The 23422-nt window shown below is 55.1% G+C and overlaps 1 protein-coding gene across 2 annotated transcripts; it reads right to left on the minus strand.

Annotated features, from left to right (window-relative positions):
• Nucleotides 1–4440: 4440 nt before the first annotated feature.
• On the minus strand, nt 4441–23095 carry KCNG4 (potassium voltage-gated channel modifier subfamily G member 4). Of its 2 annotated transcripts, XM_070500667.1 has the most exons (4): nt 22635–23095; nt 22056–22262; nt 20133–20895; nt 4441–9912 (listed from the first exon to the last, which is right to left on the minus strand). In XM_070500667.1, coding segments are annotated over exons 2-4 (1536 nt in total). In that variant the 5' UTR covers nt 22058–22262; nt 22635–23095; the 3' UTR covers nt 4441–9141. The 2 variants fall into 2 exon arrangements, with proteins under 2 accessions (XP_070356768.1, XP_070356769.1); XM_070500668.1 differs by having other exon boundaries at nt 20133–22262.
• Between the last annotated feature and the right edge of the window lie 327 nt (nt 23096–23422).

The raw sequence follows: 23422 nt of genomic DNA on the forward strand, positions 1-23422 counted from the left end.
AGTGATCTTTCACACACAGAGCTGGGAGGGACCAAAAGGCCCTACCCCTTGAGGAGGCACCAGGCACTGCAGGGAGCATCCTGCAGCCAAGAAGGGGCACAAGCCACCTCAGCACTCTGTGTCCAGCACCATTGCCCCCACTGGTCCCTGACCTCACCTCCAGACATGGGAGCCCCACGCTGTCCCTTGAATGACCAAACACATTCCTGCCTCAGGACCTTTGCACCTGCTGTTCCATCTTCCCCAAAGTGTTTCCTCCACAGATCCACACGGTTGCTCCCTTCACTCCTTCAGGATTTGCTCAAGTGTTGTGGCTCAGAAAGGGCTTCCTGCTCACTCTTTACAAAATTGCAGCCCCTCACTCTGGCCATCCCACCACTACCCTGCTTTAGTCCCTGTCTGCTTTGTTCCCTGCTGAACCCCCAGTGCCAGAACAGTGTCTGTCACAAAAGAGACTCATTCATGAACGAATGAAGATTCAATTTGGAAACAGCATCAGTATGCCTTGCTGTCACTGCCAGGCGGCCCAGCGGGTCACATCCTTGACTCTCCAGCCCCTTTCTGGAGCCTGACTCACACCCAGCGTCCTGCTCTTCCACCCTGGATTCATCCTGCTGGCTTGTCCTAGCACTCTCCTAGAGTGAGCCTGCAGCCGGTTCATTAGCTTTCTAAAGATCCCTTGTCTTCAGCTCAGACGCAGGAATTAAGTACGCGGGAGCGTCTGTGTCTGCATCCCAGAAGTTTGATGGGGAGGCAGGAAGGACATAACGTTCCCGGGAAAGGAGGGGCACTCACATCTGCTGCCCACCTACTGTGTGCCAGGCCCTGTCACTGAAGGTAGAAATGGGCCAGGGGCAGAGGCTGGTGGCTTTAAGACACATTTATAGGACTGAACGACTGTTGGGGATCATCATGAAAAGGAAACATTTTGTTCCCTGGACTAGGTGTCGGCTGAGCAGACATCACCTGGGGACATGGGTCCTGCCCTGGGGAGGTGGCCCCAGGTGGCCTGGGTGCCCTTCCTGTAGAGGTTTCCTGATGCACTTTGGGTGCAGGTTCTTGTTCCCAGAGTGGCAGATCACCAAGGCCAGCCCAGGCCGCCGGAGACAGGCTCCTCCCCCTGCCAGGCGGGCAGCCAGGGTTTGGTGTGGACGTCTGGCCCGAGGAGGCCCTTGGAAGGTTCCACAGGGAACGAGCACTTTGTCCGTGGCATGCAGGGTGGGCCAGCTGCTATGACGAATGGCCCCCAGTTCCAGTGGCCTGTGCAGGAGAAGTTTCTCTTGCTCATACGGTCCATGGATGCAGGTGACCAGCAGGCAGGCGTTCAGGGACACAGGGCTACCATCCTCTGACCCCACCATTTAGGGCAGGGCTGGCGAGCTTTTTCTGCAGAAAGCCTGAGAGTCACGATCTCAGCTTGCAGGCTGTGCAGTCTCTGTGCTATTGTCACCAAAAGCTCTGCAGACGAGCCCTGAATGAGCGGGGCTGACTGTGTTTCCATAAAACTTTATTTGCAGTCACGGTGGGGGTTGGGGGGCGCGTGTAGTCTTCTGAGCCCGGCCTTAGGGCTTGAGGGTCCTCAGAGTCGGGGAGGGCTCGCAGGGGAGGGGCGGGGGGAGAGGGAGAGGACCAGCAGGGGAGTTGGCAGCTGGCCCCCAAGTGGCACAAGCCCCTTCCACCACGTTCCATGGCCCAGAACTCCGCCCTGGCTCCCCCACCTGCCGGGAGGCTGGGGACACGGAAGAGGCAGCAGACGGTGCACACCCAGGGCCATCTTTGCCCTGGGGCCTATCAGGGAGGGAAAGACCCGGAGCTTGAATCCTGACTCCGCCCTGACTGTCTGTGGGACCGGTCAGTGCCTGGGTTTCCTTATTCATTGAGTGGAAACCAACAGGGCCTTGCTCACGCAGTCCCTTTGCAGGTGACATGGAATAAGGCGCACGGGCCGGGGCTGGCACAGGGGACAGCCTCGGAGACTGGGGGCTTTTCCACAGGTGTTTGAGCCCCGACAACTCGCCACCTGGTGAGTGCCTCAGAGCAGAGCAGAGCCTCCTCCGCGCCAGGGAGCCTGCAGTGGGCGGAACCCGGGTGTCCTTTCCCATCAAGTCACCTTAAATGGCCCCCGAGGTGCCACTGAGGCCTCTTCACTCCAGGGGGCTGTGACCTGGCCTGACCCCTGACCTGAGGAACTGGTGGGGTGGGCTGTGCGGCTCTGCCCCTGCCCCACCCCCTGGCCCTAGGCTCCCAGGCAGACCTGCGGATGGCTCTGCTGCTCCTCTCCCCTCCTCCCCTCCCCCCTCCTCCTCTCCCCCTCCTTTCTTCATTAAGATATAATTCGCACACCGTGAAATGCACCCTTTCGAGGTGTACAGTCCAGCAGTTTTCAGTATATTCTAGAGTTGTACAGCCGTCACCACTATCCAATTCTGCAACCTTTGCATCACCCCAAAGGAAAGCTGTTCCCATTAGCAGTCACCCCCCCATCCCCCCACCCGCCCGCCCCAGCAAACACTGACCTGCTTTTTGTCTCTACAGACTTGCCCATGCTGGGCACGCCACATCCGTGCAGTCATAGGATATGTGCCCTTCTGTGGCTGGCTTCTTTCACGGAGTATAATATTTCCGAGGCTCATCCTCATGTAACATGATACATAGTAACGTGTCAGGACTTCATCCCTTTCATGGAGGAATAATCTTCCGTTGTACAGACAGACCACGTTCATTTATCCACTTGTAGTTGACGGACATTGGATAAGCTTCTTTTAAAAAACAAATATCCTGTCTCTGGAATACTATCTTCTAGAGAGAATTCGATCTTAGCATCATTTTTGTAGGGAGAGCCAGAACCCTAAACACCCATTTGGGAATATATGTTCATGGAACAGGGCCTTCCAGAAGGCAGTAGGAAGTAGAGGCTGGGCCAGACAGGCTGGGTTTGAATCCTGAGTCCATCACTGAAGCCAGGTGACCTTGGGATAGTCACCTAGCCATCCTGTGCCTCAGTTTCTTCGTCTGTAAAATAGGGATGACAGTGCCTTCCTCAGAAGGCGGCTGTGAGGATCACGGGACACTTGTGAAGTCACGGGGCAGGGACCAACAGGCAGCCAAGCCTGCAGATGATGTGGCCAGCCGGATAGATGCCCTGCTGCCCAGCACCTGTTTCCGTCTCTTTTGGAACAATGCCCTGATGTTCCTCCCCATTCTCAGCCCTGTGGCTAGGGTGGGATTGGGCCTGTCTTCTGCTCCAGGGTGAGCCCCGACTCACATAAACCAACCAGTGTGGCCACAGTGGTTGGTTCAGGGATGTGACCATAACCCATTCAAAGCAGCAAGACTCAAGGAAAACAGGTGCTTGGGAATCTGAGGAACAAAAAGCCTTCTCTCCTCAGTGGGCTTGGTGGAGTGAGAGTGCGAGACTTGGAGCTTATACAGCCATCTTGCAGCCATGAGGAGGGCCTGGGAGTGGAGCGGACACACCCAGGGAGGCAGGGGAAGATTCAGAGAATCTGAACTTGTTTGACATTGATGACATTAGCTGAACACCTGGATGAAACCACTCCTGAACTCCACATGGATTTTAACTTATAAGAATAAGTCTCCTTTTGTTTGTTTGCTTGTTTAATGAGTCTGAATAGGGTTTCTTATACTTAGAAACAAACATTCTTAACTGATATTTAAAGATAAAGATATGTCCTAGAAGGTGTTTAGAGCTGTTGCCACTGGGACACTGCAGTGGGAATCTGGTATGAGAATGAAATTTACTTTCGTACAATAAACCCTCAGTGTTTCCCTTGGGGTCACTGTCTCCCACAGAACTGGAGTGTGGGCCTGAACTCCAGCTGCCCGCGGGGTAGCAGGCCTGACCCCCACACCCCTCCATGTCTCACTTCTCTCCCCTCAACCAGTGTGTGCTGGGATCTCCTCCCAGATAAACCGCTGCATGTAAGGCCTACCCCAAAGTCTGCTTCTGGGGGAACCCAGAGATCTGGAAGAACCCACACAGACCTCCTCAGAAGCCTGTCCAAATTCAGCACCCCCATGCCCCCGTACAGTTCCTGCCCTCACCACGCTGCCCGCCTCCTTCTGGACGCATCACAGCTCTGCTCGTCCTGTGCATTTCCTTCTGCACTTACCTGTGGTCTGCCTCCCTGCCTCCCCTGCCCCCCACCCCCAGGGCCGCACGAGCATCTGCCTTGCTAACTACTGTCTCCCCGGGGCTAGAACAACGCTTGGCGCATGGCAGGTGCTTAAGAAAACTGCCCCGGAACCCACCCACCGCCCCTCCCACTTCCAACTTGGTGGTGGCCCAGGTGGGTGACCCCTGACCCCTGCCACCCCTCACCTGGGGTCCCTCCCACCTCCTCCCACATCCCAAGGTCAGCCCCAGCCGGTCCCGACCTAGACCTGCCCAATACACCAGAGGAGCCACAGCATCACTTCTTAGCATTGTTTAATGTTCCTCTTGGAGCTGCGTGGGGGAGCCCCCAAAAGCTTAGTTAAGAAGGCGCCAGGTAAAATGGCTGAGCCCCCCCCCAGCATCTTATTTCAAGCCGGTCATTGGCCGAGTACAATGGAAGCCTTTGGAACAGCAAGATTGGTTAATTTTAGCTCAGGTGCCCAAATTTGTTCCCTTTCCCTCGGCTTTGTCCCCCTGACAGCAAAGGTGAGTTATGAAAGTCAGGCTGCATCTTCCACGTGTCATCTAGAGCAGGCCGGCTGCCACGGAGGCAGGGTTCGGCTCCCGCAGCCTCCGCCAGGGCCGCTCCAGGTGACCGAGGAGCCGCAGGGCCCGCGGGGACAGTGGTGTGCCTCTATTTTGTTTTATTTTTAACCGACTATTGTGTTCCTGGAGGTGCCCCTTGCTTAGATGTCAAATGCTGGATGAGACAGGCGCTGGGCGAGGACCAGGAGGCACAGAGCTGAGGGCCCTGGGCTGGCAGTCCTGGCTTTGCCGCCTCTGACTGTGTGACTTGCCACATCACATCCCCTGCCTGGGCTCTGTGTCCACACCCGTAAAATGGGCAGGTTGGACCCAGTGATTGTAAAGGTCCTTCTGGCTCTAAGAATCCATGAGGCAGGCCACTCCTGAGCTGGCAGAGTCCAGGACGGGCATCAGAGGTCCCCTCCTTGTGGCAGGTGGAGAGAGAAGACTAGCTCCAAGGCTTGGAGACTAGTTCTTCTGGGAAGCAGACACTCTCTCCTCCTCACAGAGGTAGCCCAGGGTGGTCTTTGCAAGTCCAGCCTTCTGGAATGTTCCATCTGGCCTGCATGAGAGCAGGGGTTAATTTTGTTTCTTATTTGAATGCCTTTAGGCCTGACCAGCACTCCCTATCTCTCTTTTGCTTTCTCACTCTCCACTCCCCTCCCAGCATTTCCCAGGGTCACCTCCCAAATAAGGGGCTTGTATGTCACTGATGAGGGGCACGGCACCCCCAGATGCGATACCTGGAGAGGGACCCAACCTCATGGACACAGTGTCAGGCTGGGAACACACAGCCTCAATCTAAGCGCGAGGAGATGTGGGATGGACATAAAAGGAGGCACATCCTATTAAAAAGAGGGGGTCTACTCATCCACAATTTCAATGACATCTACGTCGAAGAAAGGCTGTGGAAAGATCCAGATTACAGGAGGCTAAAGAAATCTGACAAGTAAATGCCACATCTGCTTCCACGCTCGACCCTGTCCTGCAGGGAAAGAGGATGTTATTAGGTTAGCTGAGAAAATTGGAACGGACAGTAGATTACATTAAAATACGGCATCAAAGTTAAATGTGCTGATGTTGGTGACCGCACTGTGGTTTTGTAAGAGACGATCCTTACTCTGAGGCTCTGCACACCGGAGCGTTTCATGTCCCTTGGGCTCTCCATCTTAAGATGACGGAGCTGGCTCCCCTTAGAGCCTCCTAGCCTTTATTCCGAGGGGGAGTCAGGGAGTCCTTTGAGAAGCTGATGAAATCACTGGAACCTTTTTCAAAGATGTGCACTTTGAGATGCACATAATCTCCAGAGGATCACAGACACTGGAAACCCACCGAAGCCCCCAGCTTAGACCGTCTCCTGATACACCTTCCAGTTACCAATTTCTCAAGGCCTAAAAGCCATCAAAACAGAGTCAGTGGGCCCCCAGTGCAGTCCAGGGCAGAGCCCGCTAGCCTTGTGTTGAAGAATTAACCCATCCATCCCCAAGTCACTTCTTGGGCTCAACTCTGCCTGGCTAGAGATGTTGGACCAACATCTTAAAGTTACCTCCGGGAGACACATCTATGACACACCATGAAAACAGCTTATGTCAGGGACCGTTCGCTCCTTGCCTTCAGCTGGAAAATTGCTTCCTTTGGCTGCAGTCGTGCCCTTTGGCCTCAGAGAAAACAAGCCCCTCTCGAAATCGCAGGACTCCTTTCAGCCAATCAGGATGAAGAGACAGCCTAGCAACTCGCTGGTCATCCGTGTCGCATCCAATCAGCATGAAGGAAAGGCTGCTGGGCAAGGCTAGACTAACTCAACTTAGACCGGTCCCCCAGGGCGTTACTGGGGAGAAAAAATAGAGCGTTTAATTAAGCCCCACATGCCAGCAATCCACTCCAATTTTCCACTTCTAATTGAGTAAAGAATTTCCACCGGGCATGTAGTAAGACACTCTAGAACCTTGTAATGAGGGTGAGGGGCTCAACTATTTTTCTTTGGTTCGGATGCCCGGCATGGGAAACAGAGGAAAATGGAGATGCTGCGTGGAAGCCACTCACAGCGACGGGCAGAGCTGGAGCGAGGAGTGACTGCACTGGGCACACAGCACTGAAAGGGTCTTCATCAGAAGAGGGAGGGCCCATGTGTGGTGTGGTGTGGTGTGGTGTGGGTCCCAGCGCTTCCAGTGACTGTCGAGGATGCCTCCCTGGTCCCGGGGTGAGCCGGCCGCCTCAGTTCGAGGGGCCAGGGATGGCACTGACTGGAAGGGGGAGGGTGTCTAGAAATTTGCACACTCTTTTAAAAATCGTTCCTTGCAAATGCGGCACTTTGGAATGCAGAACTCTCCACCCACATGGCAGCCCTGGGGGTGTTCATGGAACCCCAGCCAGAACACCACAGATCTAGCCCAGCTCCTGAAGCTGACAGAGAGGGAAAGGCCCCAGGGTCACAGGTGGATTATACAGGGGGTGGGGCCTTTCTTTGTGTGACTGGCCGCTGTGCCACTCTGCAAAGACCTTTCTCGGTGAAATGTCAGGATGGGGGTGTTCCGCAAACTCTTGGGGGTCTAGAGGGGTGGGGACATGTGCCCCCATCAGCTGGGAGGGCACCTGGAGCAGTCAAAGGGAACGAGGGCCCCCCACAAGGTCAAGGCTAGTTTGAAGCTAGATGCTGGTGTGGAGTGCTCCCCTGGGCCAGAGCCCGCGGCTGTGCTGACCCCAGTGTTGAGGTCGGGGAAGGTGTGTGCCTGGCCCGTAGTAGGCCTGTGCTAAATGCCAGGGGCACGGACAAGCAGCAAGTAACTTGTCCTCAGTGATGAAACGCTGACGCGCTTACACAGAAACTACATCAGATCCCGGTCCCTGCCCTCCTCACCGCCACCCATTCGCACCCCAGCGCACTTTCTCCAGCACACTTACAGCCAACAGTGAGTAACTGTGTGTGGCCACGTCACCTGTGGGAAGTGCCATCGAGACCTCTCCAGGTGTGCCCTACTGGGGAACAAGAGACGAGAGGCCAGGACCTGGCGCCACCTTGTACAATTCACAATGTGGAGGAGATAGGCCCTCATGTCTTGCCTGAGCTGCTCGGTCGCTCTCTGTTCCAAACTGGGCTTCTCGCATCCCATGGTCATCATCGTCTTCACCAACCACACCCTCAGTCCGTTCACATCGCTCCTTCCTCCGGCATCTCTAACATCTCTCCATCCACCAAAGAGTCCAGATCCTCTGCACAGCATCCACAGCCCACCACCTTCTGTCCCATCCCTCCTTCTAGCTCGTCTCCCCAAACATCCCTCCGCACTCTCCCCTCCTGCGTCTTTGTGAAGCCCTTTGGGAGCTGACCTGTCAGAATTCACTGCTTTTTCCTCTCTGGTCTCAGTATGCACTGCCTTTATCTCCAACGACCTGGGCCTACATCTGTCTCCTACACTGGATGCAAAGGGCCGAATCTGCCAGGGAATGAATGGATAAATAAATAAATACATTTAAATATAAGCTGAGGACGTCTATCCTCTGGCATCAAGGGGCCTGGTTTGGGGAGCTGGCAGGGGGCAGATCTTAAGGCTGCCCTCGCTTCTGCACTGAAGTGACACTGCGTCCATGGTGGCTTAGCTGAAGGTGGAAAGCCGAGGTCCCTGCAGTGCTGGAGGAACCAGCAGCAGGAACGGTTCTCTCAAGGGACAATGCAGTGCGCTGCAGGAGTGAGCCTCTGCCAAGGCCAAGGACTGGATGATTGGAGAATGTCCCGCCAAGAGTCCAGTTGGCCAAGGAGGGCCTGCTGTGCTGGCAGGTGACGCTCCTGCCCAGGTCCCAGGCGTGTCAGGAGGGATGGGAGACCACCAGCCCCCACTGTGGGATTTAACACAGAGGCCAGTTCTGCCCTGTTGGCTAAGGGCTTCCAGAGCTGGGGGCGGGGAGGCAGCTGCACTAGGAAAATGCCAATGTGGTGGTGAGCGGAAGGAGAACATGTGGACGCCCACTGGAACCAGGAGAGGCTGGGCGGGGAGACCCGATCAAAAGGGCTTGTGGCGACTGGAACCTCCAGTTCCTTGCAGTGGGGTGGCCCAGGATAGAGGGTCCTAGGGGAGGAATAGAATTCTGTAGGCTTGCTTCTGTGGGCGTCTGGAACCCAGCTTCAGATATTGAAGACTGCTGGGAAGCAAATGAGAATGAAGGGAGACCCATCTAACCCAGCAAAAGTGGCTATGCTCGGCCATGGGCAGGCAGAGAGGAAAAGGCAAGCGACACAGACAAGGTCAGCCTGGATGGTGGTGGCCAGGAGGGTCAAGAATCACACGGATCAAACATCTGTGTCCTTGAGCCCCTCTCAGCTTCTGGAGCGTTCCCTGAGTTCAGGAAACATACCACCCAAGGGTCTACATGCTAGTATTCTCCAGCCCCTGTCAGCCAAGGGCGATGGGTGGAAGTTCCAGCGTACCCACGAGGATTTGGAGTTAAATGTATGCGATGGGCGAGGCGGGTCCCTCCAGGATCAGGTCGTCGACATCACTCAGGAGTTGGTGTTCACTGGCCGTGGCGACGTTTTGCAGGCGGCGGAGGCGGGCCTGGAGCTGCTCCTGCTCCCTCTTGAGCTCCAGGTAGGAGTGCGAGAAGGTGTGGAAGATGGACGTGGCTGGGAAGGCCATGATGAGGATCCCACTCAGGATGCTGCTGAGGGCCACCATCTGGCCCGGCACGCTGCGCGGGACCATGTCGCCGTAGCCCACGGTCGTCATGGAGATGACGGCCCACCAATAGGAGGCCGGGATGCTGGTGAACTCCAGGACCCGGCCGGACTCATTCTCGGCCACGTAGACCAGAGGGGAGAAGAGGGTGACGGCCACGCAGAGGAAGAGGAGGAGCAGGCCGAACTCGCGCGTGCAGCGGCGCACGGTGAGGCCCAGCGTCTGCAGCCCCAGCGAGTGGCGCGCCAGGCGCATCACGTAGAGGATGCGCAGCGCCCGCAGCACGCGCAGCGCCAGCCCCACCTTCTCCAGGTAGGAGCTCCCGCCCGGCCTCTCGCCGTCCTCCTGGGCCTCGTCCGACACCGCGAGGGACACGTAGTAGGGGGAGATGGCCAGGATGTCGATGATGTTCAGGGGCCCCTGGAAGAACTGGCACTTGTTCTGGGCCTGGACAAACCGCAGGCAGAACTCCAGGGAAAACCAGGCCACGCAGACGGTCTCCACGATGAAGATATAGTAGCATTTCTGAGAGCACTCACCCTGGGGAGACAACAAATGCAGGGTAGAGAGTGGGCGGGCACCAGCGCTGGACACGGGGCGAATAACCAGGCCGAAAAGCGATTCCATGTATCTATATGGAGATTGATATCAGTATAGATAGATAGATATCGGCTTATCAGTATAGATATATATAGAGGTAGATATAGATATACATTCCATATATTAAATGTATTCTGTATATAGTCTATACATATCATATAATTTCTCTATTCTATGTTATCTGTCTATCTCGATTGAGCTCTGTGCTGTAGACCCTTAGTTGTCCCTTTTTACAAAACCCCCTTTTTCCATAGCTCTCAAGTTGTGGCTGGGCACATGGCCGGTCAGCTGGATCAGAGGCCACCCTTTCCAGCCTCCCTAACAGCTAGGTGTGGCCAGATAACTACGTCCCCACCTACGGGATGTAAACAGAAGTGATGGGTGCCACCTCCAGTTCCAGAACTTACGATGTCCTCGTGAGTTCCCGCACACTCTTCTTCCCTGTGAGCCGCGTGCGACAACCCAGATGGCCCTGCCGCCCAGCTCAGAACCGGCAGGTTGGACCAACACCCCAGGGGAGGGTGGAGCATCCCAGGGGAAGGTGGAAAAATAGCTGGGTCTCGGAATGAGCGCTGCCCGCTCCCCTTGATCCTCTTTGCCAGAGAAATCAGCTTCTATTTTGTTTAAAGCCGTTCTATCTCAGGGCCTCTCTGTTACAGCAGCCAAGCTTCACCTTTACTGAAGGAGCCCCTCCTGTGTGCCAGGCACTGCTTTGGTGCTGTCTCTGAAGCCCCCCAGCGATGCCGTGAGCGGGGTTTTGACCTTGCTTTATGGCCCAGCAAGTGGCTCCGGCAGCTCACGTACACAGTAGAAACCCTCTCAGCCACTGTACTCTGTCTTGTAACTTCCTTGCCCACCATCCCTCATTCATTCATCCAACAAAGATGGATGGAGGGCTCGCCACGTGCCAGGCCCCCAGCTGGGCCCTGGAGGTACAGCAGTGGAGAAGCAGACCTCATTTCTGGAGACTCAGAGGCTAGTGGGGCACAGAGGGCTCCCTCGTCCCCAGGGTGGCCCTGTGGCACGTGATTGCAACCGTTCACACGGGGTCTGTTTCCCTTGGGAGATTCCGGCCAGGCGGGCACTGCAGCGGATTCTGTGTTGTGTCGGTCACACCCCCCGCCCCTGGCTCCTGACAGAGAGCGCCACTGGCCCCTGTGCTGCTCGAAGTGTGGTCCTCAAATCAGAAGCATCGGCCTCCCCCCGGAGCTTGTTAGAAACGCCAGATCTTGGGCCCCACCCCACCCCTGCGGAATCAGAATCTGCAGTTTAACAAGACCCCCAGTGACTCACGTGCACGTTAAAGCTTGAGACCCTCCCATCTGGGCAGTGGCTCTCAGCTTCGGCCGCGCATTAGAATCATCTGGGGGCTTTGGAAAATCCTAATGTCCAGGCTAGCACCTCAGAGATTCTAATTTAATTGATCTAGGTTTGAGCCTGAGCAGAAGAATTTTCCAGAAGCCCCATAGATGATTCTAATGTGGAGCCAGAGTTAAGAATCTAACTCTAAATGTTACATCTGTGTATCTATGATGGATGAGTGAGTGAATGACCAAAGCCAGTTGCCTGAGTGAAAAGCAGGATGTTGACAACTGTAGTTTTCTTTGGATTAAAAAGCTCTGAAGTGGAAAAAAGAAATTATTTCTGGTGCCTGGGCCCACAGGAATACTAAACCGCATTTTTTTTTTTTGAGCCCATGGTTTGTTTTTTTTTTTTGAGGAAGATTGGCCCTGAGCTAACATCTGTTGCCAATCTTCCTCTTTTTTTTTTCCTCCCCAAAGCCCCAGCACATAGTTGTATATCCTAGTTGTAAGTCATTCAAAGTTCTGCTGTGTGGGACGCCACCACAGCATGGCCTCTTGAGCGGTGCTAGGTCTGTCTCCAGGATCCGAACTGGTGAACCCCAGGTCACTGAAGTGGAGTTTGCTAACTTAACCACTCAGCCACAGGGCTAGTCCCTAAACCTCAATGTTCTTTACATCTGTCCACTGGAGAGACACAAGCTGGTCCATCCCATCTCTATTTGCCTGTCCAGGGCCAGGCCTTGACTGCTACCTGATCTGCTGAAGGGGTCGGGGGTAGTGGGAGTGCTGTTGAGGGCGTGGAGTCCAGAGTCCCTGTGACCCAGGCTCAAATCCCACTGTCCACTTACTTGGGCAAATCATTTGTCCGCTCTGGACTTTCCATTCTCTGCTCTGGGAAAGTCACTGTGATGGAGGGAAACGATGCATATAGCGTGGATGCAGCACTAATGGAGATGGCACATGTAAAAGTTTCGGGCTGCTGCACCTGCCGGCCCATGAGCCCTGGGAGCCGTCTTTATGAGATGGTCATAGACAGTAGCATGCCTGAGCAATGTAAGGGTAACTATACCCTCCTCCTATTGCTGGATGTTACAGGAAGCTGAGGAAATTCTGCAATGCACGGAGAGGCCTTTGCTACAACACCTTGGGTGTGCTTCAGGATGCTGGAAGGCTCAGGAGTTTGGGATCCCAATTCCCCATTCCTCCTAAAACCTTGCTGCGTGACCTCACGTGGTCACTGCCCCTCTCTGTGCTTTAGTTTCTGATGAAGAGGTTGGAACAGAGTCAGTGTTTCTCAAAGCTGATTCAGAGCCCCCTGCAGCAGAATCCCCCAGGGTGCTTGTTACAAATGCAGATTCTTGGGCCCCCATGACAAAAGCAAAACCCTAGCGCGGGGCCCAGGAGTCTGCATTTTGGCAAGCCCCGCAGGTGGACTAGAAGGCACCTGGAAGGTTTTCAGACTCTGGACCAGATTCTCCCTACAAGGCCTCTTTTGTCGCTGACTTTCTGGGAGATTCCCCCTCCGCTTAAGAGCCTCTTGTGGCCTAGGAGTGACCTTTCCAGACCAGACCCTGGGGCTCAGGAAGGTGTCTCCTGAGAGACAGAGATGGTTCTGGCTGGCATTTGGCTATTCAAGGCATGCACCACCCACTCCCTCCCCCGGCCTGGCCCGCCGCCCCCTCCCTGCACTGCAGCAAGCGCTCTGCCGAGTCAGCCCCTGCACTGCTGCTCCGCTCTGCATCCTTATACCAGCCTCCCGGCACTGGTCCTCGGAGAAATGCCCCATTAGCGGCCGGCGGCGCGGGGGTGGCGGGGATTTATGGGGCTCGGGCTGAGGAAATAATCCCCAGGCCAGCCAATATTTGAAGAAAAATACAAAGGAAGGAAAGGAAAAAGTTATTTTTTCTCTCTCTGAGGAAGTTTCCGGTTGTATTTTGTAGATAGGGTGAACAACTCGTCCTGGTTTGCCCAGAACTTTCGAGATTTGAGCACAGACAGTCCCAGGTCCCCAGAGCCCCCTCGGTCCTGGGCAAACCGGGATGGTTGGTCACCCTGTCGGTGGGCTTGTCCCCGGTGGGAAGAAGGTGAGCTCTGATTCCTCCGCGCACTGCGGAAGGCGAGTCAGCCCCGAGGAGGTCAGAGGTGTGAGTGATGCAGCCGACAGACGGCTCTCATCACAAGATGGGGGGCAAACAGCCAGACGCAAAAGAGGATGCACGGTCTGTTTCCACGTGTGCAAAGTTCAAGAATGGGCAAAACTCGAGTGTGGAGGACAAAGCCACCAACAGCAGCTGCCCTGGGCGGGTAGGGACTGACTGTGAGGGAACATGAAAGAACGTTCCTGGGTGGCGGGAATATTCTCTATTAAACAGGGATGTGGGTTACACGGTGGATCCACCTGTTAAATTGTATGGCTAAGATTTTTACGTTTCGATGCCTGTAAATTTTACCTAGAAAACTGTAAAATAAAAATAAAATGAATGATAATAATAATAAACGATTGGAGGTGGGGAGAGGGTGCAGAGAGGGAGAGAGAGAGAGAGCGAGAATGGCAGAATGTGGACCACGGTGGAGGCTGAGTCATGGCTACTTGAGTTCATTACATTATTCTGTTTACTTTGTAAATGCCTGAAATTTTCCATCGTGAAAAGTTAAAAAAAATCAGAGTCAGAAATCAAAACCACAGTGAGGTACCGTTCCATGCTCATTAAGATGGTATGATTGTAAAGACAAAAAAATAAGAAGTGTTGGCAAAGAGGCAGAGAAATTAGAATGCCCAGACATTGCTGATGGGGTTGTAAAATGGCTCAGCTGCTGTCGAAAACAGGTCGGTGGTCCCTCAAAAATTTAAACATACATTTGCCGTATGACCCAGCAATTCCACTCCTAGGTACCCGAAAGAACTGAAAACATTCATCCACATAAAGGTTGTACACGAATGTTCACAACAGCACTGTTCACGACAGCCAAAAAGTGGAAACAACCCAAATGCCCACCAACTGATAAATGGATAAGCAAAATGTGGTCTGGCTGTTCAATGGAATATTATTCAGCCATGAAAAGGGATGGAGCTACATTTACATGCTACAATTTGGGAGAATGAGGAGTAGCCGGGAGTGTGCGTAGAGTTTCTTTTTGGGGTGATGGAAATGTCCTGGAATTAGACGGTGGCAATGGTTGCCAACTGTGTACTGAAAACCACTGATCTGGGCACCCTAAAAGGGTGACTGTTAGTGTGTGTGAATTATATCTCAATAGAAAAGAGACCAGGGTCCCAGTCTGAGCAGCCCAGTCAGTGCCGGGGAGGCCGTGAGCGGGGGTCCCGCAGCCTTGCCCCGATTGCTTTCCCAAAGCTCCGGAGCAGAGCTGCTCCGAAGGGCTCTGGGGTCAGAGGGCGGGCAGGGCTTTCCGAGGGCAAAGCCGCTGGCCCTGGGGGTCTGTCTGGACTGGCGGATGGCTGCGGGTGCAGAGAGGGCCAGTTCCAGAAATTTCAGCTGGGAGGGACTCCGGTCTGACAGCCTTGACCTTGGAGCCTTCCTTGCACCCTTCCGTCTCTCAAGAAATGCCTGCTCCTCCTTCTGAACATGGCCAGAGTCGGCCGCTTCTCACCTCCTCCTTTGGAACATGGCCAGAATCAGCCACTTCTCACCCCCTCTTTCAGAACCTGGCCAGAATCACCCACTTCTCACCTCCCCTGTAGCTCAGTGCTGGTCCCACGGCTCCATTCGGGAGCTTGGACCTCCCTGCCCCTCCTCCCCCTTGCCTGTGAATTCCATCCTCTGTGCCTCTGGCCCTGGCCTCAGGTCCCGGGCTGTTTCCTCCGAGACTCTGTCGGTGCCTGGCCGCCTGGCCGTGCTGACTCATCTCTCTTCCCGCCTCTCCCCTCCCCGAGAGCCAGTTGTCTCCTGGGCCTGTGCCCTCTGCCATCTCTCTCCTCCTTTATGTCCCTCCCATGATCCTCTCCCCACGGCCCCCTCCCCTCGAGCCGCAGGCCCCCTCCCCTCCCCTCGGCTCCCACCTCCCAGCTGCCCCCACACCCTCACCATGGGACACGGGGCTCTGACAAGTGTGTGGAACCGAGCAGATGGGGCGAGGAATGGGGCATGGAGATGAGGGAAGCGTGACAACGCAGGAGGAACAGTGCAAGGTACACTGAGTCAGGAAAGGTGGGCCCCATTCGGGAAGTGGGGAGTGCTTCTTGTTGGCTGGGATATAGGGAAAAAAAACCCTAAAACCTGAAAAAACAGGGTAAGAAGAATTCCCTAGAGCAATTACCAAATGTCATCGAACACAGAGACACTACAGAGAGTGGGTCAGTTCATTATGGAGCTGGTTCACGACCCGAGAAAGGGACAGGGGTCGAGGAGAAGCTGGCTCCAGCAAGAGGCCTTTTATTAAAGGGCAGGGAGGCTGGGAGGTGGAAATTGCAGCCCAAAAAGTGACGGGTGCCCAAGAGCTCCGCTTGGTCTTTAAAAGTCTCTCTATGCCCTCCTCCTCACCTTGGCGAGATGCGAAACCACAGTGCAGGCCGATAGGGGAAGTGAGGAGCAGAGCCCGCAGGTCCTGCCCTAAGCGCCACCGCGGTCCTGCAGCCACCGAGGGCACTTTGCAGTCCGCTGTGATGTCTCTGTGCAGTATCTGTGAAAGCCCCGAGCAAACCTCTGGGGCGGGAGCAGCTCAGGTGGGAGGAGAAATGAGGGAAGGCTGGCCGGGCAGATAGAGAGCGGGTTTGCGCCTGCGCTGGTCGCCCCTGGGTCCCCAGCACGGAGCAGGCCCTCGGACAAGGTCTGTTGAATGCATGAGTGGATGAAGGATGGTGACAGGCACTGGAAACGGACAGAGACGATGTTTGAACCGACTGACCGCTGGCTCGGCCGTTGCCGTTTGTGTTCGAGGAAGCCTGGAGGTGGACGGGTGGAAGGAGTGTGAGTCCTAAAGGGTGGGTAAAAACACAGCAAGTGTGCACTGCGTGCAGCACACGGTAAATGGGATCATGCAGTCCTCAGCGCCACCCTCTGAGTAGGTGTCATTATTATCCTCCCTTGTAGGTGAGGAAACAGAAGCACAGAGAAACAGAGCGACTTGTCCAGGGCAGAGCTGGGATTTGAACCCTGGACCAGCCAACTGGTCCAGATTCTGGCTCCTTTCCAGGACGTGACACTGTCTGCTGCAGTTTGGGACGTCTTGGTGGCAGTAAAGAGGAAGAAAGAGGAGCAGCGAGAGTTCAACTGCAGCTGACCACTGAGCTTCGGCCTCCCCTAGACGGAGGGGAAGGGCTCTGACCAACAGAGCTGCCCGGCAAGGGCCGAGGCCACACAGAAGGGAGCTAGGAATGAAAGGCAGGGTGATCGTCGTGGCAGAGGGCTCGGGCAGAGGGACGCAAAGAACCTGGGTAGTGGCAGCTTTCACCACTGGATGAACGGATAAACAAACCGTAGCACACACTGATGATGGAATATTATTCAGCCGTAAAAAAGGAATGACATGCTGACACCCGCTACAACACGGGTGGACCTTGAGAACATGAGGCTCAGTGAAAGAAGCCAGTCATGAAAGACAGACCACATGTCCTTTGATTCCATTTATACGACACGTCTGGACTAGGGAAACCCACGGACACAGACAGCAGATGGGTGGTTGCCGGGGGCTGGACGGAGAGGAACCGCGAGTGGCTGCATGATCGGCATGGGGTTTTGTTTTGGAGCAGTGGAGATGTTTTGAAACTTGATACAGGTGGTAGCTGCTCAACATTGTGAATGTGCTGAATGCCGATGAGTTGTCCACTTTAAGCTGGTTGATTTTATGTTACGTGAATTTCACCTCAAATTTGAAAAATGGATCAGGGATGCTCAGAGTATAAGCTCCAACAAGGTACGAAATTTGCCTTGTCTCCAGCACCTGGGAGAATGTACTCAGTAGGCGCTCAATAACTGTTGCTGAGCGAATGAGAGGACAAATGTGATTCCCTGTTAACTAGCTCCTGATGAGTGGATGATGATGATGATGACGGCTCGCTGATCGGGCACTTCTTATGCGCCAGCATTTTCCCAACTGCTTTACGCGCATTGCTCCTGTAATCCTCACCGTAACTCCTTGAGGAAAGGGTCAATTGCATCCCCATTATACAAATGAGGAAACTGAGGCACAAGGAGGTTAAGTGGCTTCCCCACGAACACTGAGTCAGTCAGGGGTGAGGCCAAGATTCAAACCCGGCTCGTCTGCACCCTGAGCCGTCATGCCAGACAGAGAAGCACTTACAAAGTCCAGCAGCCTCAGAAACTCAAAGTGCTGCCACGGCTGAGGGTATACACCAGAGGCAGAGGGACCCGGCATTGAAGGCTTGTGTCTTGGGGTCGCAAGGGGTCAGGTTTTAGAGCCAAGCAGAGGTGAGTTCCAATCCTGGCTCTGCCTATTACTAACCGTGAGCTTAAGAAGGTGACAACACTGCCCTGGCCTCAGTTTCCTCGTCTGTACAATGGGGAGGGGTGACATCCACTTTGCAAAGCCGCGGCAAGGACCGTCAGTTCATTCCATCCAATGCCAGCCTCACGCGAGCGCTCGTAAGTGTCGGTGCTTTCATCGCCTCGGGATGAGCTCCTCCCGGGGGTCCAACAGAGTCTGAATGCTCCCGGAGGGGCTCAGGCACTGGGCTCCGTCCTGTGGGCACGGCCTCCTCCCTCCTCGGTTTTAATTTGCAATCTCAGGCAGGGACCTTTCACCCCGACGGCTAAGTTTACTCCAAGGGGTGTTGCTGTGAGCAGTTAGAAGAAAAAGAAGGAAAACTGCTTTCTTTCTCCTGTCTTCTAACTCTGAAGGAGAAGTTCTGTGGGTCATAGCCCCGGGGTGTTGTCCCCCCACGGATCAGTAATTCATCTGAGCAGATGCTGCCAGACCCCTTGGGACAATTCAGGCCCCTTCGCCTCCCAGGCACGGCCGCCCCCCAGAAGCAGCTGGCCGGCGATCGTTAGCAGCTGGCTCGCTGGCTCCGGCCACTTTCAGACTGACATCCCTGAGGGCGCATCAGGGAGAAGAGAGCATCATCTTCTTATGTAAATGTGAGGCGCACAGTCTTGAAAGAACGAAGACTGCCTCGTCCTCAGCCTCCTGGCTCTCTGAAACAGACACGCTGTTTCTGAGGGTCGCACCCCCAGCCTCTCCCCGGATCCAAAGGCGATTTCACAAAGTGAAAGGAGTACAGAGATGCCACTGGCGTGAGCAGCAGCCCCTCTGGTCCAGGAGCAGAAATGGCTGCCCGACGCCTCGGCTCAGGCTTGGGGCTGCCCCGCTCGGCGTGCCTCTTGCCCACCTCTGACTTGATTCCCTGAGTCCCCGTTAAGCCAAGCCTGGGTCACACCCCGGGTAATTTTCAAAGTGTTAGGCTCTGAAAGGATCCTGTCCCTCTGCAGTGTCTAAATCCTGGCTCCCTGGAAATCCCTACGAGGAACAGGCTTGTGGAAACCTGGGGTTCCTTCCGCAACAGGGATCAAGGGCACCCGTGGGGGCCGGGGGCCGGAAGCCCCTTGTGTCGTCCTAATCTTTTTACTGCAGTGTCCACCTGGAAATATTTCTGTGAATAAGCAGGCTCTTACGTCACATGATTTTGTGCTAAAGAATGAAAAAAATGCCTATGGTTGGAGCTGTAGCCCTCTCCACAAGGAAAAAGCTGTTTGAAAGTCAAAAACATTTTGGTTGGTTTGCTCTAGGACAAACATTTATAGTTTGGACAAGATACATTTCATTCAACAAATATTCATTGAGAGCCTACTCTGTGTGAGGCACAGGCTTGTTCTCCATCTAAGTCCTTTCTATCTGGAAAGTTCTCTGATCCTACCATATTACCCTGGGATATACTTTTAAGGGAAGAGAACTTACGTGGACTGACGATGGTTATGGGCCATATTTAGGGTGCACTATCTTACGTATGTGTTTTGTTTATCGGCTCCCTCCGTCTAATGTGAGCTCCGTAAGTTAGGGTGATGGGGAGCCATGGAGGAGCATGGAGCAGGACAGGAGCAACATTTTAAATTAGGAAACAATCCAGTTCTCAGTCTGAAGCTCCCTAATAACCCTCCCAACAAAATGTTAGATTCAGACCATCTGGCCCCCTGGCGGGGAGGTCTCTTTCCATAGCTCCCTGGAAAGAGAATGCAGGAGTGGGCAAGAAAAACTTTTTGCTCTGGCCTCCTGGGGCAGAGTCACTTAGAAGTCGACTCCTGTCTGAGCTCCTCATCCGGTGAGACTGACTGAGAGGCTCAGGAGCAAAGTGACAAGCACGGAAGCTGAGGGCCGAGAATCTTTGCCACCGTCAGCATCTTTTCTCTGTAACCCCGAGGAAGCTGGAGTAGCTGGCTGCCCTGGAGAAAGTGGGCTCGAGAAGGCGGGGACTTTGGGCCTGGCACGGTGTGTGGCCCAGAGCAGCTGCTCAGTAAGCACACGGTGAGTGAGGGAATGTGTGGACTTTCATGGCCACCCTGCCCATTTACAGAGGAGGAAACCGAGGCTCAGAGAGGTGAAGCAATTTGCCTGTGGTCATGGAGCCAGGAGAGGCAGAGCTGGGCCCACCGGGCCCACTAAGACCAGGGGCAGCTTTGTCACTATGCAAGCCTCACCATCAGACTCAGGGCCGCCTTGTGACTTTTGCAGGCCCTGGGCACTTCTGCCTTCATGGGCTTCTTCCTCCAAAAATCACATTAGAAATTATCTTTTACAACTGTGTCTATCGGTCTAAAAATGAATACGATCCGTGCTAGATGCTAGTCAATCTTTTCCTTGTTTTAAAAGAAATGAGAACATTTCTGTGGGCCCTAAGTCTTGTGGGCCCTGGGCGCTGTGCCTGATGGAGAAATGGCCACTCACCTTGTCCTCCTCGGCCCTCAGGTCGGGCAAGGTGCTGACACACAGGCTGACCGCCGTGGTGGCCACGAAGAGGATGGACAGACAAGCAAAGACCTTCCCGGGCAGCCCCGACTGCGGGTTCTCCACGGTCTCCCGCAGCCAGTGCATGCAGAGCCCCCAGCGCGAGGCGGCGGCGGCCGGGCCACCCGCGTCCCTCTGCCGCTGCAGCGCCTCCTCCCTGCGCAGCTCGGCCAGCTCCTCCAGCCTCTTGAGCAGCTCCCGCAGGCAGCACTTCTCCAGGTTGGCCTCCTCAATCCCCCAGTAGGTCAGCTCCTCCCGGAAGGACAGCACGCACATCTCCCGCAGGAGGGCCAGCTTGCCGGCCGCCAGGAAGCTCACGATGGCACCGAAAGCGCTGGGGCTCCTGTCGAAGAAGAACTCCTGACTGTCCTCGTCGTAGTCGTCGCAGAGCTGCGCGATCTCCTCGTGGTTCCGGCAGAGCTTGAGCTTGCTCAGGCGGCTCAGTGGAAAGTCGTCCAGCGTGCTCCAGGGGAGGACGTACCTCCGGCCCCCGACGTTCACCAGGATCTCCTTTTTCAGGTCGGCCACCGGGGAGGCGTCCCGGGCGCCCACCCGCCGGGCCCTGCGGTAGTAAAGGCCCTTGATGGACGGCGGCTCCACGGCGCCGGGCAGGAGCGGGCTGAAAGGGCTGCAGGAGCGGGAGCGGTGGTGCCCGGGAAGCAGGCTCCTGTCTCTGGAAGGCACAGGCATCGCCAAAGAGGTCCTGGCACCCAAAGGGAAAAGAGCAAGAGAATGGGGAGAAACCGGTCTCAGGGCAGAGTCCTAGATGGCACGGACATTGCTTCACGTTCGCTTTCCTGCAACTGCATCGGCATCATTCATTCTTTTAATCCGCCATCCAGCATGGATTTATTGGGCACCTACTATGCACTTGGGGTCCATCAGTGAACCAAAGGAGAAGAAGACATCCCTTTCCTGGTGGAGCACATGCTTCTATCTCAGGAGAATCTCCCTGGAACGGGCATTATGTGGATGGGGACCTGGGGAGCTCAGTCCTGAGCTGGCCAAGTCAGAGCTGTGCCACTTCCAGGCTGTGTGGTCTTGGACGTGTGGCTTAACCTCTCTGATCTCAGCATCTTTCATGCCAATGATAAGACTCCTACCAACCTTGCAAGGGACAGTTGGTAAAAATAGAGGTTAAGAGGGTAAGGGGTTCTCAAGTTCACAGCCACGTTCTGATCCCTTACGGACTGCCACCCCATGTGGGTTACTCAGCCTCTCTGAGCCCTTTGCTTCACCAGTACAGCTGGGGTCATTTGAGCATCCACCTCATGGGGCACAGTGGGGGTTACATGCAGTAATATGCATGAAGTGTGCATTAAGAACACTTCTAGATGCTTCTGACATGCCAGGCACCCATCTACATGCTTCCCCCGCGTTAGCTTGTCTCAGCAACCCCGTGAGATGGACGTCACGTCCCCATTTTACAGATGAGGAATTGAGGCACAGAAAGTAACGAATGAGAGATGTGACTGCTTAGCACAACCTCTGACTCTCAGGAGAAGCTCCACGACCGTCACCTCCTCCCTCTTATTTGCTTTCTCATTTGGAGGACTTTGCTGTCAATGACAGCGCTCCTCCACGCTCATTGGGTGCTTGCCTCGGCCCCCCTTGCTGTGTGACCTTGAGCCAGTTATTCCCCCTCTCTGGGCCTCAGCCTTGTTATCTGCAAAATGAAGGGGCCTCTAACGCTCTCTCCATTTCAGGCCTATTTGGGACGCTTGACTTAGAATAAGGGTTTCAGCTTTTGCCCATGCCTTCAAAAAATCACTTCCACAATCTCTCTCATCCTCAGCATCCTGCAACCATTTCCTATGCTATTCATTCCAGCCGGAGCTGTTTCCACAGCATCTATAGCCTTACATTCCAAGATGCAGTCCACTCGAGAGGGAAACTCGGCAGCCGAATGGAAATCAAAGTTCCTCTCAGTTTGGGAGCTGGTTGGATTTCGGCAGAGAGTGAAGAGTTGAATCACAGCCCATGCATTTCACACTTGCTCGCCACACAGCATTCTGTCATTCTGCCTGCCTTCCTTCGTCTACAACACACGGCCGGAGGAAGATGAGCAGCCTGCGGAGAGAAGGGTGTTTTGAAATCCGGGGAGTCCTTCCCAAGCGTTCTCATCCTCCCAGTGCAAAAACCCAGACCCAGGGGGCTGAAGTGGCTCATCCAAGGTCACACAGCAAATCGGAATCCACCCTGGGACTCTGGCCCCCAGTGGGGCTCTTTCTAGAACCCCCCCAAACTGCCCTTTCTGCATCACTGCACAAACCCAACTTTGCAATCTACTGCCCCCCCAAAACAGCCGGCACGCAAGCTCTTCCAGAACGTGGGGAAAGCGAGTCGCTCAAAACACCACTGGGACCGAGGATGCTGACCTGCGTCCTGCAAACCCCCACCCCAGCAGCCCACACGAACTTCTTCCCCCGAAGTTTAACTCACCCTCCTGTCTCAGGGAGCCCGTTTCCAGCTGTTTGTCTGCTGGGCAGGGGGAGCCCATGTCTCACTGCCCAGGGGAGAGATGGGTTTGTGGTGGCGATGAAAGAGAAGAGAAGAAAAATCCGAAACACAGCAGTTTCTGGCAGAGTTAGTTTCCCGTCTTTCTTCCCTTGCCTCCTCCAGAACCCAGAAGTCCGTTCATTCTGCATCTCTCTCTCCAGCAACTGCAGGACAGCCCCGGGGGTGCGGGGGTGCGGTGGGGTTTTTAAAAGGACCCAGAAACCCTTGGCCTCATGAGAGGTGAGGGTCTGAGGGGTTCATGCTAGCAGGGAGCCGAGCCAGCTGTCCTGCTTCGGCAGTGGGCTCTGCACTCCGAGTCCCACGGGGACAGCCAGTGTGGTCCTGCAAGGGGGGGTGGGGGATGGGAAGGGCTTAGAAATAATCTCTCCATCAGCCAGGCAGCAGGCAGCCTCAGCCGCCGCCGAGCTCTGCCAACCGCCTGGAAGGCAAGGAGAGCTGCGCTCGCCTCCCCTCCCCTCCAAGAAGGAGCGCAACTCGGCAGGAGCAGAGGGCAACTTGGGGCCAGGCCGGCTGCAGCTGCCTGGCCCTGGCTCCTGAAGGCTCGTCGCCCGGGGTGTGCCGATGCCGGGGAGGAGCTCAGGTCGAGGCTGCCGGAGGAACTTTTCGCTACTTTTTATCAGCCCAGGCCTGGGACATGTTCAGACAGAGAAACCCAGTCTCCGGGCTCTGGGTGGGAGTTCTGGAAGCTGTATGATGGACCAGGAAGAGGC

The sequence above is a fragment of the Equus asinus genome, chromosome 28 (genome assembly GCF_041296235.1).
Source record: "Equus asinus isolate D_3611 breed Donkey chromosome 28, EquAss-T2T_v2, whole genome shotgun sequence".
Classification (NCBI taxonomy): Eukaryota; Metazoa; Chordata; class Mammalia; order Perissodactyla; family Equidae; genus Equus; species Equus asinus.

Bases quoted from the DNA above. Each gene is read 5' to 3' on its own strand.
- KCNG4 (XM_070500667.1), bottom strand. The intron at 9,913-20,132 runs GTGAGTGGCCAT...TTGTCTCCCCAG, and splicing joins TGAGGGCCGAGGAGGACAAG to GGTGAGTGCTCTCAGAAATG.